Source organism: Sipha flava, unplaced genomic scaffold (assembly GCF_003268045.1).
Source record: "Sipha flava isolate LNK unplaced genomic scaffold, YSA_version1 50_pilon_pilon, whole genome shotgun sequence".
NCBI lineage: Eukaryota > Metazoa > Arthropoda > Insecta > Hemiptera > Aphididae > Sipha > Sipha flava.
In genome coordinates this window covers 365161-386618 of record NW_020273428.1, presented here as the reverse complement: position 1 = coordinate 386618, position 21458 = coordinate 365161, and the positions used below count along the sequence as shown (strand labels likewise).

Genomic DNA, 21458 nt, shown 5'->3' with positions numbered 1-21458 from the left:
CCACGTCAACCATAACCGCAGCCGTGGAATGCAACCCGCTATGCATCGCACGCAAATTATAATACAAAACAGATAATACAGATAAAAACATAGAACTAGAAACTAAATACATGGCTCAAACATATTAACTTAAAAGAGTATAATAAAATCGATAGATATGCACCAAAGAAAAATAATTAATATCAACGTTAGTTTTAAGCTGAAAATGGAAAACTAGAAATTATGTAAACGGAAATGAATAAAACCATACTAAATTGCTATTAGGATCAGTGTTCGAAGTGGGGGGGGATACGGAGGGATGGTATCCCTCTACTTTTTTGTATTTACAGTTTTCATCCCTTTACTTGTTTTGTCTTGAATAACACATTCCTCATAAGACTTGTATTTTAAAATGATATACTTATCATCATTTTTATATTTATATAAGAAATTATTTTTTTTCGATGAAAATAATTGTTTTTTATATTCAGGCCCGGGCGCCCGGCTTATCGTGTTGTTTAGTATAAGCCGTTTCGCAACCCGTATTATACCCGTATTTAGAGCCACGGACTAAGATAAGATACCTTATGTGAACTAAAAAAAAAAAAAAAAAAAATTATAGTAACACAATATATGAAGAATGTTATGATGATACCAGGAAATCTGAATTGTAAGGTATCCTTCCACTTATCTTGAGCCATTTCGACTACTGATTAGGATAGAATGTATGCATAAAAGTTGAAGAAAATAAATTTCCCAAATCTTCAGCCCTATATAATTATGTTTTTATCCTGAACTAATAATATCAAAAAGAAAAAATCTCTTATACAAAGGACAAATACAACGAATGGACAAAGCACGTCAATTATTTAAATCGAAGTACCACATTCTTAACCGATATGATAATTAAAATAAAAGTTGGGTGAAAATGCTTCTCCCGAGATGATGAATATATTTTTTTCCTCGTAAATTGTTTGGTAGTTTTTATTCGTGCAACTGCAATCTGCAGTACTATTATATTCAAGTTATAGTATATTCTATAAGGATTTACTAGCTACGATACTTCTTATACTTATAAATTATAATATAATTTATTTATTTTTTTTAAATAACTCATTTTTCTAAAGTCTACCTATGATGATTTGTTTAAATAAATGTAAAATTTCCAGTAAAAAATCTGGTAGTACGTGAATCGGATGGTTTTACTTTAAACGCTTTTCACGTCAATCTTGGTATACTTCAAAAACGTTTTATAATAATGATATGGTGGTGAGTGCTTCTTCGTTATAACTTATAAATGTAATCGCGAATCTTGTCAAAGAAAAAAAAATTATGTGTTATTGGCAGCTGGAAAATTCGCGTGACAATAATGTACACACACACTAAGTTTTTGACGTTATAATATATGTATTGCGTACAGTTTTTTGACGGATCTCACATTATTGACGTTTTATCATACATTTATGTATAAGTGAGTGTTTGGCCAAAAACTTTTTTTCCCGCCGTTGTATATACGCACACAAAACATTTATAATATACCAAATGTCGGTGCAATTTTTTCTCTGCGCTTTTCATATATATATTTATACATAAGTAGAAGTCTACGGGAGAAACTCCAAACCAATATTATTCGTATTTAAATTTATGTATATATAATGCCGTTTCCGCGACAATCGCGTTGGATGTCAATTTGTCCGTTTATATATAAATATACATTTTATATCAATATACATTGTATATAGGCATGATATAAATTGTCACGTATTTGAGACGCGTGTTTGTAGTATCCGCAGTCGGCGCGAGATACTTTCGTCAGTCATTTATTTTTACGTATGATTTTAACGATGTGTCGTCAAATTAAATTCACTTTCGGAAACGCCATCAGACATCGTCCTCTAAACACTATAAACGTACATCGTGAAATCGTTTTCTCTACCATCCGATGGATTCTTCTGTACACAGTCAGAGTTCAATTTTGGCCGATCCTTGGAGGACATCATCTTAATGTGATTAAAAAACGATAATAAAGTATACGGCACACATAAGCGATCACGTAGTACAACTGAGTATCCGTAAAGAAGGCTATCCTCCCGCAGCTTATGGTCTCCTCTCGACCAACGGAACAGTGTCCGACTGATTTTTCTTCCATAATCGTCCGCTGACCCATGTAATAGTTACATTATTATACCGATACATAACTGGTGAACCAGCAAAAACTATTTGCTTACGATTTGCAAATATTCTAAACATTGGTTGATAAGTTTATATGGAATCGACTGGGATTTGAGTGTCCAATAACTAATAAAAATAGTTCAGAAATTTAAAATCGGAGTTTCATAGAAATTTATTGAAACTGTGAATATCAATTTGACGTAAACAATATACTTTTTCCCCAGTAAATAACCAGTGTTTATATTTTAACGTGTACATTGTAAGTACGTAATTATATAACGGTTTATAAAAATTGTCTTCGTCATCGGTGTTTAGTTTTTAGTTCTATGATTATCTTCTCATCTTGCGTTAAATGAATACAAAAAAAAAAAATACACGAAGGAAAAAAAAGCTCAACATTTGAAACTTAACGGTCGCGATTATTATGTAGAACGTATTTATATGTATTTATATGTTTTATATTGGATAGTAATTTTGTTATAAATTATTTAATATCAGAATTAAACTTATATTTTTAAACTCAGGATTTACTAACAAAAAACTTTTTTTTTTTTTTTACGGAAATGACAGAGACAACATGTGACGTGTGACGGTCAACGATGTCCTGCAGTAACGCAAAGATAACGTTGAAATAATTTTTATTACAGTAGACTGTATAATATTATCGGTTGATACAACAAAACTATTAGTGTGTATAAGAAATTATAACCGATTCTGTACGATGTAAATAGTTCATGTGATTCTATTGGTAGACGAAAAGTTTTGGTTTCCTGAACGATCAATAAAAAATAATTGAATAGTTTTTCAATTTTGCCTTGTACGAAAAATAATTCAGAGGGAGTGGGGAGCCTTTGATCCTTGTCTGAACATGGTAATAAGTCGAATTTTTTTTTTTTTTCAAACATATTCATTTTTTGGTAACAATTATGTTTGATACTAATATTATTGTTGACGTGACGGTAAAAAATGAAAGTGTGCTATAACAAAAAATAAAATGTGTGCACTAGCGTTGAGTTATAAACTTTCAACGCACGATGATTTTGTTATTATTATTATTATTTTCTACTCGAGTGATGAAAAACTCATACGTTCCACTGCGTGATCGGATCGCGAAATCGTGAAAAACCTTAAACGTTATTATTATATTAATTAATATTGTTACACTATTTCGGTCCAAAAACGTATTGCGTACGTGTACGTATGAAGTCCATCTGCAAACTATGTTAGTAGTGGTACCGTACAATTTTCGATCAATTGTCGCTAGCGTACATGATTATATTATAAATAAATTTATGATATTACACGGTGCAAATCATAAATAAATGTGTTTACGGTTTTCGTTTTTATTGTTAACACGTGGGCTTTTTTTTTTTTTTTGTTTACAGCGTGGACGGAAACGAAAACCGTTTTCTCAGAGAATTCGTGGGATGCGCACCGCACTCGGCCGGTTGCAGGCTGGCCAGATGGCTTCAGCCCGAGTCCGTCGTTGAACCGGATTCATGCGAGCTGTCGCTGTCCACGACCGAGGTGCGATGCGGGTGGCCGGCCAAATTCACCGTCCGCACTCGCGACCAGTACGGTAACCTGGTTCAGTCCAACGGGTTAAAGGTAAGTGCACCGACTCTCAGTCGTACGAAATGTGTTTACACTTCAGATTCAAATAGAAAAAAAAATCACAACATAAAAACAAGTAAACTAATCGTGTTGTTAAATAATACAACGAAATTATTATAATTGTTTTGTTTTAGTTCTTTTTTCATATCGTATTTATTTTTTTTTTTCTGTGACAAATAACAAAATTTATAAATTAAACAATCATGATATTTTTTCAGGCAACGTATTTTAAAATATGAAAAATACCTATAATATTCACTAATCCCCAAAATATGCTTAAACATGTAAAATACGTTTTTACCTAAAAACTCAGTGACTGACAAATTAAAACAACTTAAACAATTTTAAATTCCTTTTTTGTAAACTTTTTAGACCATATATTGCAATTTATTTTTATTTTCCAGACATAATATGATGTAGAATGTTTTTTTTTTGTTTGTAAGAAAAAAATTATTTTTAGTATTACATCTTATAAAACATTTTATAAACAAATGTGTTTAAAAGAAAAATAAGAAAAGTCTGATCTCATGGGCTACCTAAAAATGTATGGTAGGTCATAGATTTAGGTAAGCGAACGCTCCTCAATTGTTGATGATTATAGTACCCTTCTCAACATTTTTACCATTTTAAACACTGATTATAATCCAGCGAAAGTAGAACATTTTTCATGCGTGTTCGTATATGTATGGTTTATTAAGTTTTAGAGTTTCTTCATTAATATTTTCTGAGTCGTTCGCGAGAAAATAATTGCAAAATTTGCAAGTCAAAACCGAATTTGCGGAACGCTATGTTTTCGTGAATGGGAAATGTTCATGTTCATCAAACGATTATACCATAAAACTGCCAGGAAAAAATAAATCTTTATAATAAAATATCAAAATTCAAATTAAAGTAATGGAAATAAACTTTTTATGCAATCGATTTTTTTTTCTCAAATAAACATGATCTACGAATTGAATGTATAATCTATAAATGTTTTTATCGGCAGGGACGGCGCGAGGGGGTGGGCAATAGGGGCAGTTTCCCGGGGCCTCGCGCCTTAAATTATAATTAAGGCCTCGCAGTTCTGATTTAACTGAAATTAAAATATTTTATTAATATAAATTATAAGACCCAACATTTATTTTGCCCAGAGCCTCGCAAACTCTAGCACCGTCACTGGTTACCGGCCATATAATTTAGGCATTTTATAAAATTAATACCGGTTGATATTTGTTAAATTGTATATTATATTAATTTTAGTATACATTTTCTGAACAATATATTTATTTCCAAGATATTTTGCAGAACGCCTAAATTACTACCTTAGTTATTCTATTACCAGATATTTTCAAAGATGGTTTAGATACCTAATAACTTAGTATTAATACAATAATATACACTACACCATTACCATTAATGTTACATTTTACATAGATTACAAATTATTATTTTTTTTTGAAATTTGTAATTTGAGTGGTTACATATATTACCTAAATACAATCATTATATATTATAATGTACTTTGTCTAGTAATTTTATGCATTATATTAAATAGATTTTGTGTAGTGCTTAAATAATATATATATATATTATTGGTGACTTATGTATATTTTCTTGTACACATTGTAAGCTATTCGATGTCAGATGTAAATAATAAATATATGACACACATTGATTTGACCATCAGTTGATTTAAATACAACTTATATTGAATCTTCTCTAATAAGAAATACGTAGTAATATCTTAAAGTGTATGTTATAAATTTCTATTTTATTTATTATTATTATGATTATTATTTTTTTTTTTTTTTTGCTATCGTGATTTAAGTGAATAATAATTTTTACTATTGTCTTAAAAATTGTATTAATTGTTTTTTTTTTTTATTTTTATGAACATCCATCGTTGTAGATACGATAACATTTAAAATTAGTATTAAGCAGTTCATTAGAAAAATCATTAAAGATAATGAATACGATGGAGTATTTTTTTGCAAGTTTAATTTAAATTGAATAATAGCGCACTTGAATACGTTTTAAATTTATTCAAAAATTGTGTTTAATTACGCTCCGAGTTATACTGGATATTATTTTCGAATCGAATGTATTTGATTTCAATTGAATGGTGAAAATCATACTTTCAATTAAAATAAATATTAATATTTATAATACAGTATACACGTCCTAATTGGCTATTAACGTGCATGTGTATGATAATTGGTATAACTCGAGGTGAAATAAAATAAAATACAAACACTCTTAAAATTAAAATTCTTTATCGTAGTTATCAAATCAAACTTTTATGTATATTTTTGGATATGATTTTATAGAATAACCAAGGCATATCTACATATTTATATTTTTAGTTCTAAATCATAAAATTATGAAATGGACTAAAGTCAGTAGCGTGAAAAAAAGAAAATAATCACAAATTGATTAATTTACTATACGTTCACATGTACGGATATAATTGATTAGTTTTGCATATCCAAAAGTAAATTGACCTCTCTAGAACGTGGGCATTGTTATTTATGTATGTATATGTTTATATTTATAAATAACTATATGTACACTCGATGTGCATTGTTTTATTTTATTAAATTAAATAAATCGCTATTGTAATTAATTTAATAACGAACAACAATGATAAAATGCGCTATTATTTACCAACGATATTTTAGAAGACCTTTACGATTGCTCGTCGTTGTTTGGTTGCTGAGTCAATAGATATATGTATATACTATTGTGCACGAAAAAAAAATTAAACGCGTAAAGAAATTTGGATCGCAATAAGAAATCAATCACAATGTTCGAAATCATACTGATATTTATATTTGGACTCATTTCGCTTCCTTCAGCCACAATCACCCCATTCACAAAAAGCTAAGATTTGCCAGTCAGTTGTGTTCTTCGCCCTTATTTTCATTTATATTTATAAGTTTACTGTTATTTATTTTTCAGTTAATACTGTTAACTATTATCCGATGCTTAAACTGCTTAAGCGCATACTGTTATTACTTTATATTGTTATGTACCTATCATCAATTTGTAAAAGCCGATCAGCGTTTTCTTACATTATAAAATATAATATATTGTCTAACATTGCAATGTTTGTTCGTTCGCAGGTGGAGTTATTTACACAATCTAACTGTAAATCCAAATCGAATCCGTATGTGGATAAGTGTGCGGTCGGCACGGTAGACGATAAATATTTTGGCGGACATCCAGTGCCGAAAACATATGTACCGTATGAGGCGGTCATCAAGGAAAAATTCAGATATCAGACCATTACATTCATGAAAGTACGTTTGTGTAGTACTATACATTTGAATTTAAGTTTTATGCCTTGAAAAAAGTATCTTTATTGGAACGGTGGGCGGTGTATTTGTTACACACGTATTTAAAATAACACATTAAGCATAACCGATAATAATTCATTGAAACCCGATCACTATCAGAAGTACAAATGAACCAATGGAAATCAATCGATTATGTGAACTTTTATAAAAATATGTGTACATTACATAAACGTATAATAAAACCATCGACGTATAACAAGAAAAATTAGTTTTCATAATCTCCGAAACGGTTGACGAAAGCTTTTTATTGAACTGTTTGTAGTCTTGACGAACTTGTGCGAATCGTGTTCGCCATTTTCGTAGGAATTAATTAATTAAATCCATTTAATCAGTTTACGAATCCTGAGAACAGCTTAATGCCTCTTGTTTACACGTGACAAGCACTGTGAAACTCAACCTACAACTGAGATTGACCGAGTCAGCCTACACGCGTTTTATTCGTTGTATCCTCTCTACTAAGAAATCCGTCCAAAGTTAAAATCTTTTCTATATTTAACTCATTTTCCAATAATTCTATTACCGTCGGAGAGTTTCGATTTACGTAATCCCTGAAAAGTCGTTTTATTTTACGATAGTAATTCATATTTAAATATTTGATTCAAAAAATACAACCAACCACAATGAACGTTAGGTTAGGTTTGCTATGAATATATTATGATAATATACTATATTCTGAAATCAATGATATATACCTATGTGTATATTTAGACTGCGCAAACAGTCGTAAACAGGAATTCAAAGTAGGTTGACTTTTCACAGGTTCCGGTTACCGAGTTATAACTGGGTTTTACGGTTTATCGGGGTTAAAACTGAGTTTTATTTTTTCTCATTCTCGTGATATGGTACACCATTATGTTGTTCGGCAGGAACGATTTCAAGAAACATTCTTTTAAGCCTCAGAAACTTTTCCTTTTGCAGAAAAACAAGAACCAAAGTTTGCTTTCAACTAAATTAATTTAATTAAATAAGTATAAAACGTATCATAATTTTTAATTTTAATTTTTTATTCATAATTATTGTACTTTCCAATCCGTTCATGCCTTGATTTCTTTTTATACTTATCTTCGAATTGATGTTAGTTATATTCGTTTAAATAAAAAGTCGAAGGATTATTATTATTATTGTCCGTAGCAAGAATAGTTGATATTAAATTATGAATTTTAAATTTCCCTCGAGATTCTGTAATATGTCCAACAATATTTTACGTATATAGCGTAAACCAAAGATCTCCAACGTACGGTCCGCGGGCCGGTTCCGACCCGTCAAGCTTTTCAAACCGACCAGCAATGTTTACTGATATTTTTTCAATATTATTCTAAATCTGAAAATAATGTGCATGCGAAATGATCTCACTATTTAACTCCAGTCACTCATGTGAGCAGACGTTTTTTAAAAATTAAATAATACTAATCTAAGTACAGAACTAACTTAAACGACGAATATTTATAAACGACGTTGTTGATCGAAACAACAAAGTTTGATGTAAATTATCAAGAAATTTTAAAATACAAATAATTTCATACTTTTTATCAAGTAACTTATTCTTATCTCATAAAACAAATTTTGAATTATAAATATAAAAAATAAATAAACATTTATCTAAAATCTTAATAAATTTTTTTTGTTCCTATATATATATATATATATTTCAATTCCTCCAAAAAATGTTATAACATGCACTTCGTTGTTGTTTTTCAGCATTATGAAAACTATTCGTTTGAAGAACTACGTTTGGCGTCGCCGTCGGTTAAAGGTGACTCGGAGAAGCTCTCAATGGAAGCCCAGGGCAATGGTACGTACACTGTGTACTGGACTCCAGTGGCCACTGGATATTACGATGTCAAAGTGGAAGTAGACGGATATCCGTTGACGAAACAGGTAATAAATTGCCTCCTTTGATTTGGTTTGTGGCCGAGGGTAAAGAAACTCCGTGAAATCTTTTGGAATAAATGAAGAGATTTCTTTTTCTTCTTTTCTTTAGTTGTTCATTTTAAACGAACTTCGTTATAATAATAATGTATGCATAATAACAACAATTAACCGTAATGTATAATAATCCTTGTAGACGAAACACATCAACGTAAAAGAAGCACCTTTCAATGGCGTCAAACCTCCGGATCGTGGACTGACGTCGTCGTCGCCAGCAGCAAAACTGTTGCAACACGTAGGCAAGTGCAGCGCTGGATTGCGCATTCGAACGCACCCGTCGCTTCAGTCAGAGCAAATAGGGTGCATCCCCGTCAAAGAAATTATCGGATATACAGACGAGGTGAGTACTCTCGCGCATTTTTTATCGCAACATTTTTATAACAAAATAAGCTCGGGCTTACATGAGAAATATAAAGGCAGCATACATTTTTCAAAAGCAATCAAAATGTCTATTATTTTGTTTTAATGTACACGTGCTGTATTATTTGCCCCGATTTGCCTTCACTTTATAAACTGCTAATGATATCATATGACTGATAAGACCAAGTGTGTACATAATACGAGTATCAATACGATGTTTCCGAACATAATCGAGTCGCTCATATGCCCATCTGACGTTTTGATTTATTGAACCGATGTTTTTATTTTTTATAAATATATTGTGAAGAGTGTTTCAGAAAACGTCAATATTATTGTTGCCTTGATAATCCAAAACGCTTTATCAAAAATGTTGTATTAGTATTTACTATTATTATTTTTGTTTTCTGCAGATGTGCGGAGCTTTTAACGTTTTTAGTTTTATCGTCTTTTCCCCAATTTCTTTTTTTTTTAACATGCATTTCGAACATTTTTTTTATCGTGTATTTCTCATGTATATAATCTGCGATGGATTTTTATTCGATTTTCACCATCAAATATTTTAATAAATTATTTAATTTTAATTATAATGCATATTTTAAAACATAATAAACAAAACTAATATACGGTGAGCACCAAGGCGTCTAAAACGTCAATTTGTTATGAAAAAACTCATGTCATCGTCTAAAAGTGTTTTACGGCGAAAGGAAACGAAAAACAAACAGAATATAACTCTAATTTTAATATAAATTATTTTTTTTCCACTAAGAGAAGAAATAACAAACGGTTTTATTTTGAAAATATTAAAATTTTGATTAACAACAATTATGCAACCGTCGGTAGAAATAATAATTATCTTGATAACGTCCACTACGATGCTGTAGAGATAAATATACCGGAAAATGAGTCGTCGAACAAACGTTTTTCAGGACTCTGTCGTGCTCGAGTGGTTTGATAATTGTTTGACGTCTATATCCGCGTTTGTAATTTACAGTTGTACAGACCGTTGGTAATGCAATAAAAGGCTCTCGGGAAAAGGATAGAACAAAAATAACAAAAAATACTTAATGCGGACCATGTACATTTAACGGAACCTTATTATTACCTACATGATTATCAATATCATTTACAAATAACATTTACTCATACATGTACCATTAAAATAGCGGAAAAAAATAAATATAATTAATAATAGAGCGCAATTACGAAATTAATCAATTACCACTCCTTCCGACCTGATAGACCACCACGACAACAGAGCACCAATGAAGAAAGTACATCGACACATCTATTTTTTGCCTGACGCCGAAAACGCGTCCGCACGTTCTCGGACCATCGAACGGAGAAAAACGTACGACAACGAAAAAACAAACAAAAAATGGCGACGAGACAAGACGATATGTAAAAACACAAGACTAAAAACATACACTCGTCACCGATGCACATAAAGTCGGTCCCATACGACTCGTGTACTCGTGGAATCAGAGCCGTGTCAAACATTTCAGCGCCCTGGGGCAAAATTTTTTCTACAGGTCCACTGGGTACAGGTAGCATATTAAGTACAGATAAGGGCGCCCCCTTACTTTTAAAAAAGTACGGCGCCGGGGGCAATTGCCCCCTTTGACCGTCCCTTAACACGGCCCTGCGTGGAATAATCGTCAATCGTGATGCTTTACGAGTCGTGTATGAGGTGTTTGATCGTCAAGTAAGACGATTATTTTTACTCGCCGAATCATTGGTGGTTTCCCATCGGCTAAACGCGACCCACGAGTCAAAGGAATTAAAAATAATCGCGTATAAATAGTGTTAGTTTCCACATGGCTCGTCATTGCTCTCCACTCGCCAATACGCATTTTTATATCCCGTGTTTTAGCGTAGTGGCGTGTTAAAACAATTCGATTTAAAAATTTTAATATTTAATAAATTATTTCACTAATTTATTGACTGATTTAATAATACGTGTTGTTAATAAGGTGTTTGTAATTTAAATTCTCGAGTAACCTCGATTGTGTTATAAATAATGGAATGGTCATCGAGTATTGACGAAGACGAGGGAAGTATGCACTAGTCGTGTAGGAACGACACAATCGTCAAGTTGAAATACTCGGTGAGCATTCGCGATTATGATGTTCGCCAAGTACACGAGTGCACTGCGCATCCAACAATAATAATAGTATCAATTCGTCTCCGTTGAGTTGTGATGCAGAAATTAACGAGTTTTCCTCGGTGGATTTCCCGTCGAGAATATCACGCGGTCGAATTATGCAATAATTATAATCGCGTTATCATGATTGTTTGCACACATGTAATTAAATACAATTGTGATTGAAACGTAAAAATATTCAACACGTGCAATCGACGTTGATAAGAACATATTATTATGCACTATTGTAATCGTTGTTCGCGGACGTTCACGTTTCGCACCATATTCATTTAAGTAGCGACTGTGTTCTTAAGATAACAATAGTGATAACAACAATGAAACCTGTTGCTTTCACTGGTGAAATGGTCAGTCGTAAAACAAATGCATTTTCTTACGATAGAAAAAATAACTTTTTGTTTTCATTTGTGAATATTATTTTTATAATAATGTAAATAATGTACTACCCTTAATATAAATGTATGTTCTATTCACATCCTTTCTCTGATCATCCTTGCAATCCGTTTTAAAACTATTTTACACATCTTGAATTGTTACATTGGTATAACCCATAAGGTTTCAAAAAAATATTGTAATCAATTTTAATCGAAATCGCATTATTGCCTAAAATAATTTTCTTTTTTGAAGTTCTTAATCTAAACATTTAGTTATATTACTTATAAACTAGATGCTACATTTGAGTACTTACACTCATTGGTCCATGACCAAAGTGGATTTTTTTTGGATTTTTTAACACAATTTAACCTGTATATTTCAAAACTTTTTATCAAACTGTTAATTTTTCTCTGTTTATTATTTGGTTTTTAAATACATAATTTCATTCAGTTTTTAAAGCAATAAACGAATCATAAAACTGTATAAAACGGGTGCTGCTGTTAGTACAGAACAATCGATCATATCAATTTGTTCTGAAAGTATCTATATGTTTGTGCTATTTGGATAAACGGTTCCTCTAATTGCAATCATTATAAGTTTGTTGGATATTGAATTATTCATTCCAGTTTCTACTGTGGCGATACAATTAGTTTTGTAATTCTACAAATGAGAAGTTGCGATCCCAATTTAAACTACTTTATCGTTAAAATATTCTATTTCTTGGCACTGACAAAAATTGTCGACCCTATAATAATCGGCTCGTCCTTCAAATAAGTTAAAACAACGCCGCAAAAACAATTAACTTAAGTTTAAACATCATCGCGATTTTATAATGCTAAATAAGTTGGTATTTTGCTTATTTCTTGTTTTCTTATTATATAAATATACATTATTTCATTATTTACTGACCATCCCGTATTGTTTTCACTCTGTTGAAATGTTGACATTCAGATAAGCAACGACGATGGCGATTGGGTCCTGTTGAACGCGGAGTCGGTAAAACGGTACTGCCAGCAGAGCGTGCCCTATATCGAAGCGTGGTGCATGAAGGTGAACAAATATTTGAACGGCGAACAGTTTCTGGTGCCGGTCAACGGAAAAAATGAATCACACCCGCGCGCCGCCGCGCCCAACGAAGAGAAATATGTCGCTGCGATACCCGCCGCTAGTGTCCCGAAACTCAGTAGAGAAACGTGAGTATGCACTACAGAAATAAATAGGTACCTCAGTGATAATATTGTGTGATAATAATTTAATATAACGGATACGTTCGATATGTTCGTAGTAGTCTTGTAAATATTTTATTTTCCGCTTGGAATGCTGTGTATGTGAATACATGGATAGAAATGTACTCTGATTGTTCGGTGTCCTGGCGTACTCTCCACGGTGGTGCGTTACGTCAAAGTTTTCGCGGTGAAGTATCCTCGGGTAGATACGTTGTCACCTGTTCCGACAACAGTCCCCTCCCGGTGCAAGTGGTAGGGGGTAGGGTTTGCCGGATCGATGTAGTCGTCGCTCGGGTTGCGGCTGGTCCGCGATAATGGTGTAGTGATGGGAAAAATCCGAATTCGCTGAAGCTTGAAAATCCGGATTTTTGATGTTCGAAACCCGAAATCCGGATTTTACTGTAAACCCGAATTTCGGATTCTAGAATCCGAATGTGGCATTGAATCCGGATTTCGGATTTGAAAACATTGAAATAGTATTTTTTCAAGAACTATTCATAGTAAATACAAAATAATTAAACATTCTCAAAATTAAATGATATTTTGACCTAACCTAATTCATAACCTCATATACAAGTTTTTGTGTAATATTAAATATATAAGTTGGATACCATAAAATAAATTTTAGTTATTATTATTTTTACCTCCAAAAATAATGGTACGTAAGACTTGAAGTGTTTACCAATTATTAAGATATTTTATTTAGACCACCATCATCTTGTCCGAGAATTCAAATAACGACTAAAAAGTGGTGTAATGAAAGTTATATTATTAGAATACAGAAATTTGCAATAATAAACCCAAATCTGAAATCCGAAGTCATGAATTTGGCAGATTATTGAAGGATCTTGATTTCATTCCCATCATTAAAAAGGTGTACGTGATTGTACCTCAACTATCGCGTCACTTTTATTCAAATCATTCTATTCGATTAATACATGCTGTCGCGTAGTTCTTGCAACGGGCATTTTTCAATTTGAACCGTTCATAGAAAAAAAAAAAAAAGATAAGTAACTATTCTTGTATTCGCACATAAAATTCTAAAATATATTCGGTCGGTCGAAACGTGCAGATATAAATAAATTACTAGTAATAATATTGTTTTGGACGATAGCGAATGAAAAACCATGCGAAAATCCGGATTATTCGAATTACATCTGGATTTTGAGCAAAATGCTGTCGCTGTATTCATTCGGGACTTCTATTTCATAAGTCTGTATAGATGCACTAGTTCTAGACATGTACATAGCTTATTTGCGATAAAAAAAATATTCCTCATGATACAACAATATTTCTGACTATAATTTATACGATTCAAAAAACTTTTCTACTTTGATAGTATCCAAGAAGCGTCTTGTTATATAATCATTCATCAAACTTATTAATTATAATACATTTGCTTTAAATATTCCGAGATAAAATGTTCGTTAAACATTTTTGACGCAGTAATATCAAAATGAATGGTATACACCGAATTCCACGGTCGAGAGCGAACTTTTTCAAACAAATTTCGCATTACAGTTTTAAAAATTTTTCGTACAGATTTGTTTTGATATGATTATGCCACCGTGACTGCAAACACTACTCGAGACTCGGCTTGGCAGTTATATACCCTTATGTGCAGGATATTGCGAGCTAAATGATCTAAAGAACCGATGTCAACCCCCGGAAAATATACAATGTGCATCGTATTAAAATACGTATTATACGGTGTACACTGTTATTTGCGATTTTAAGTGCCATTTTCCAATTGCTTGTCTTTATAATCCCGCAAGAAACTACAAGAACACGACGCAACAACAATACCCGCGGTATATTTTATTAGCGCTTGAAATCACAGACGAATGAAATATGTATTTTTTACTAAGCAATCAGTTCAACAATAATAAGACGATATTATTATTATTATTATTATTATATCAAGTATCGGCTCACTTAAACATGTTTTAGATATTTATAAATTATAACTATTTTAATTATGTATAAATTATATATGCATTATTTATATATGTATATTTTATATTTGTAGGTATGTATATTTTTGCCTTTTTTTCTACCCCATCATTATTCTAGAAGTATTCATATTTTTACCGGTCTCGTGAATTAATGCAATTACATTATATGCCCGTAATATATTTTGATTGAAATCAAAACAAAATTTCTCTACTGCCCTGGAGTAGACGCGATTTTGTCATTATTCAGTTTTTAATTGTACATATATTTCAAACTTCCTATATTTATAAATACGGATTTTATACACATTTTTACGTATAAAGTTATTACGATTATTCATTTTGATTTCCCGACAAGTATAGAACGTAAAATAATATTTCAAGTTTTTAATTCAACTTTTGCAATCATTCGGATGTTTTGAATTACTGTAATCAATAATAGTTGATTAACAGTCCCATACGCATTTTGAGATTTTAACTGTTTCACAGTTAATTATGTGAGAAATTTTTATTTTTTATACTCATGATTTAGTATTCAAAATGTTTTGTTAAAATTTCATCTGTATTTAAATCATAGTGAGCGATGTAATAATGATACAGTGTTTCATTGATGCTCGATTATAATGTATAATGTACTCGTATGTAAAAAAAAGAGGATCTTGCATTCAATAAAAAAACCTCAATGTCTTAAACAGTTACAGAAAAAATAAATTGTTATCTTAATCATTTGAGGGCGTTATGATTGAGTGGGATGAGACAACGTCACACTGATTCAAATTCAGTCACTGGTTGTTTTTTTCCGGGTATGAGATTACGTCAAGAAAAAACCACCTATCCCCTCTAACACGTAAATGGGTCTTCCAAGTATAATAATCTAGTTGCTGACACTTCTAAAAAAATCTTAATTTTATCGTCTCATATTTGCTTACAAAATTGCAAAAATGGATGTACTTTGATGTGTACCATTTTTTTTTTTTTTTTTTGTTGAAAATGTTGTGCAATTTATGCCGTCGAGTTTTTTTCGTTAGACAACTTTTCAAGTTTCAGCACAGAATTTTGAGGTTTGATTTCAAATCATTATTTACCTCAAAGTTCTAACTTTTTTTTCTTATATTATGACACTCTGTCTCTCAGGCATAGTATTTTGTGGTTGATTTAAATTCTCTGTTTGCCTCAATATTCAAGTACTCCAATCCTTTAAAGTAAAACATAGAAGACTTTTTTTACTTCTCCGAAGTTTTTTGGAGGATTTCAGTTATTTTTCTACAACAGGAGACATAAAATTAAATTAATTCTTTATTAACCTTACTTCTTTTCTAATACTAATATGTGAGCAGTTTTTGAATTAGTCGGCCAGGGTCTTTACTCCAAAATTTCATTATAAATGATGAAACAACCGTTTTTATTGTCTCGTACCATAATACTATATTCTCCCGATGTTATTTCTAAATATTTTTAATATTTTTAATAAATTGTATAATTAATATATTACTAAACTTTTTTTTGTTATTTTAAAGATATTCCACCAAGTGTGTAGTTATGCTACAATAGGAATGTGATTCGGTCCTACACGTGTATTAACAATAATATAAATACATACATTTTTTCGAATAAAAATCATTGCCAAAATGTCATTCGTTTTACGATATAATAAATAGATGATTATGTATAAAGTTATATGAATTGGTTTAGGTATCTGAATTTAATGTTTTATCATTCATAATTTCAAATAGTTAATAATAATAATACGAACCCTTAATGGATCATGATGCGAACTTTGAATAACCCATATACATTATACATATATCATGATATACGTATACACATTATACAAACATAAAAATATTGCATAAACCATGGATATTTATTTATACGCATTACATTTTAGGATATAATGCATTTTTCATTAAAGAAAAATAATATTAACGGGCAAATGTCACATGCATACATCGGAGTACAGTAATCTATGCTTAAAATATACCTTTACACCTATGTACATATATACAGTTATTTATCGACGTTTCATACCGTATAGAATGTTTGTATTTTTTATCAACCAGATATAATTTAAATAATTTTGGTGGTCCTGCGTGATTTTAACTCTGAACTATAAACCATTATGTATTCCCCTCATCTACTTCTGCTTAATCAAGAAAGTTCATAATCATTATATAATTTATATGTGAAAAATTCTGCGACCCTGATTGTACATACTAATATTTAATAATAACTTTATTACCAATCGAATCGATGCGTTTCTTGAAAATTGCTTAATCGCAATTTTTCAAATTTTTTATTTCGATAGATAACAAAAATACAACTCTGTTTAGATGCATTAAACATTGACACACTATCTATTCGAACGACGACTAAAAACAAAAAAACAAAAATGTCTTCATACCAATGTGGTTGAACACTATGATTTTGCAACTTTTTAGAAAAATATTGATATTATACAGAATGGTGGAGCATAAACGACCATATCTGAGATAAACGTAGCTTTGGGAGGTGATATTGCACAACATTACCAAATGTCTTATTTTGTAGTACGTAACGGGAAGTTTAGTTATTCTTACAAGATAATGCTCGCCCAGAAGATATTTTCGCGTGACTATCTTCAACGTAAAAATGTTGTGCGCATTGAGCACGTTAGACATTTTACAGGACCAAAATGTACTATTCGTGACATCGGACGAGGCTCATTCTTACTCAGACGGCTTTGTCAATAAAAAAAATTGCAGATATTGATTAGGTTATTCTGAACGTTATGTAACTATGATCTAAGATTTTTTCACCTTTTACTAAGAGGAAAATTAAATCTGGTTCCAACGAAATTGTGCACAACATTCATGACAAGAATGGATCTCATGCCTTAACATTTTTCCGAACGTCTGATTTCTCAAAATGGTAACGTTTCATGACCATCTCACTCCTTGCGACTTCTTTCTGTATTTTGAGTCAACATTTTATGTTAACAAGCTACAAACCTTAACTGATTTAAGAGATTCAATTAGATGTAAAATTGAATGAATTACATTGGAAATTTTTGGATAAATTGACGTGAAACTTCAGTGAACGCCATTAATAATGCCATGCGTGAGCGCAATTTGTCGGACATTCCATTTGTACACATAAGTTTTTTTATATTTAATAAAAAAACTTCTCAACATTTGAGTGATTGATTTTTTGTCACCTCTCTACCTCAAACTACCTACTCTATCTCGTTTTTGCTTCGTCACCGAGTATATAGTTGCACTCAGCCAACGTGTCGGTTCAGTGCCGGGTTACCCAGTAGGCGGAGTAGACGCCGCCTTAGGACCTCACTCGTTTAAGGGGGACTTGTGAAAACGGAAAATTTGTTTTTATTTCATAATACCTGTATTTTGTTTCCGACTATTGACCTGCTTTTATACTTAGGCCGAAGTCTTCTCCATCTCCACCACCGGTTCAGCCGTCACAGCCTCAACTGCATGCCGCACCGTCGGACAATGCGGCGGGACCGGTCGTCAAGTACCGGGTAGTGGTGTGCGGCGCTTCGGGGCACAACATTCGAAACCAGCCGACCTTCAAGGCCACACCCGTGGGAATGCTGGTCCAGGGTAACGTCGTGTCCGCCGTGGACCAGGTGACCAACGGCGAGGGCGTGTGGATCAAACTGTCCGACGAGTCCGCGATAGCGCACTGCGGCTTGTCATGCGCAACAGCCTGGTCGCTGGCCGTCGACACGTCGCACGTCGTGTACTTGAAACAGGAAAACGATCACAGTAAGACCTTTATTGTATTATTATTATATAAAAATCGTACAATATAACAATTATACGGCAAAATATATATGCCGTTATTATAAAATATATAAAATCAATGTTTACGTATAGTAAATTGTCCTTGTTCTTTACTGTATTATTCGTATACCCGATATACTAATCATTACGTATTATTCTTGGTTTCGATTTGTTGGCTTTAAAGGAAAAGCTTAAACTAAAAACTGTCGATTCAGGGGTGTGAATAACAGAGCCTCCGCCATATTTGAATTACGGAAATCCCTAATGGACACACTTCGGGTAATTTAACGCCTTCTGGGAGTATTTTCTTACTGCGTGCGTGGCTAAACGTGATCGATAACACGTGTGTCTATTGGAGTCCGCGCAAACCAAAAATATTGAACGGATTACTGTAGTTCTAACCCGTCCCATTCTCACATATAGACTTGTTCATATACTCCTAGCCCCATTCGTTTGTCGGTCAAACACCCGTGTAACCATGCATGGTTTTACTAGGTTGCAATAGTTTATAAAAAATATCGAGTCATTAGACTGTATCGAGTAAGAATTCTATTATTATTACTCGAAAAATTGATCCTTCCATCTTATCCATGGTGGTAGTCCCTGGAAAATCACATGATTGTACCAAAAGTACAAAAGCAAATTTTTTCTCCGAGTGTGATCTGTCTATTGGAATTGCATTTCTTCCAACTCCTCGACTAATATGCTTCTGTTACAATTATTTTAATTCGACTTATATTCTGATGAATTGAACGTCAACTTTGTTCGAAATAAAACTATATATGCCCAATAATCGAATACAATTATATCGAGTTATTCAGTTAAAAATCTAAAAATATATAATTTAAACCGGGTTTTAACGTGTATCCTAGTCACAAAAAAAAAATACAAACGCCGTGATTACCCCATTACCCGGAAACTGAAAAAAAAATGGGTTCGTGTGACTCCCTGCTGATGTTATAACTAAATCGAACGTGGCACAATATAAATTGCTTAATGGTTCGTAACCAAACCGTACAAATCGTTGTTTACATATATCTTTTAACTTGAGTAATGCAAACGATTTTTTTATCACACTGTGCACTGCTCACTTATTTGAAGGATTACATAGTATATGACTATCCGAGTTTAATCATTACTAATTAATTACATTTTCCATACTAATAATTATTCATAAAAACTAATTTAATAATTAGTCTACATATGGTTTCTATATTACGAATCGATTACGATTATAATATATATCACAAAGAACATAATTTTCATTACAGTCATCAATACCCTAAAAAAAAGTGCTTAACCGCTACTTTTATAACATTTTTATTCATATACGAGTATACAGCTGTTTTTCGGTTAATGTAATGAATACATAATATATGTAAATATTTATATACGATAAACATAAAGCTATACAAATAAAAAAAATGACTCACATGATCTCATAAATTATCTTAATCATTTTAATGTTGCGATCTATGCGCTAGTATTGATATTTAGTTTAATATCAATTTTATTGTTATATTATGATTTTTTGTTGAAAATCTCAAATTAATTTCATTCAGTAGGAAGTTTTTTATATTGGATGGATATTTGAATGCATTTGAAAAACATTTCTATTGTATAGTACTCTAAAAATCTTGAATCAGTATTTATTTCAAAAAAACCAAGAAAAAATTATAATTATTCATGGTTAAATAAGTAATACTTATAATTTTAAAATGTATTGTTCACAAAGTTGCATAGTATTTTTTACTATAAAAAAAAATTATTCACCTCTTAATAGCGGACAGCTTTAAATTCCTCTATGACGGTCGACTATTGAAATGTTTGTATGACAATTTTTTTAATTGCACTCATTCCTACGGTGAATGCATAATACGAGTACATTTGGTTTTGCATTTCGGTTGGTAAATTAAACACCGCGCGTAGTACACACATTATACTCGCTTGCATACAAAACAGTGATTTGATTTGCGGCAAACAAAAGCATCGTCACCGCGAATTAGTAATAACCGAAACCTCAATATATTATGTACCTATGGTATATATATAATTCTAATAACTGTGTCAGTTTAATAACATCATGTATTTATACTCGTATTTCGATAAATTAATTTACACGCAGCGTATTTCAACAATAATAATAATTACGAATTTAATGTTAACACGATTTTTTTACCGTATATTCTTCATTTTGATTTTATTCGTTTGTGACATTTCGTAGTTGAATTAAATTAGACCTCTTAAATTATACATGCACGATATTCCCCTGAAATTATTGATTTAAAATAATTACGAAGTATTCGTGTGTTCTTTGTGCACTCTTTTCGCCGTTGTTTTAATTTTTAACTCCTCTCTCACACGAACAAGTCACTCAGGGCAGATGTGGGGACCGTGCAAATATATTTAGAGTGTTTCCAACTTTTCGCGTGCTTACGAAATAAATAATATACCTGTTCAATAATATCATTGAAGTACCCGTAAACGCGGAGAAGTGAATTTCGTCCGAATCCAGTGATTAATAAATCGACGTAATCGCGCTCGTCGAAAACAGGGCGCACTCGCATTTTTAG

The 21458-nt window shown here is 31.8% G+C and overlaps 1 protein-coding gene across 1 annotated transcript in view; it reads left to right on the top strand.

Annotated features, from left to right (window-relative positions):
• The window catches only part of LOC112690567 (E3 ubiquitin-protein ligase highwire), a 285898-nt gene that overhangs the window by 234219 nt on the left and 30221 nt on the right, over positions 1 to 21458 (top strand). Inside the window, 6 exon segments of the mRNA XM_025564601.1 lie at positions 3537 to 3759; positions 6870 to 7046; positions 8802 to 8981; positions 9169 to 9372; positions 12877 to 13118; positions 18521 to 18867. Coding sequence (XP_025420386.1) covers positions 3537 to 3759; positions 6870 to 7046; positions 8802 to 8981; positions 9169 to 9372; positions 12877 to 13118; positions 18521 to 18867 — 1373 coding nt within the window.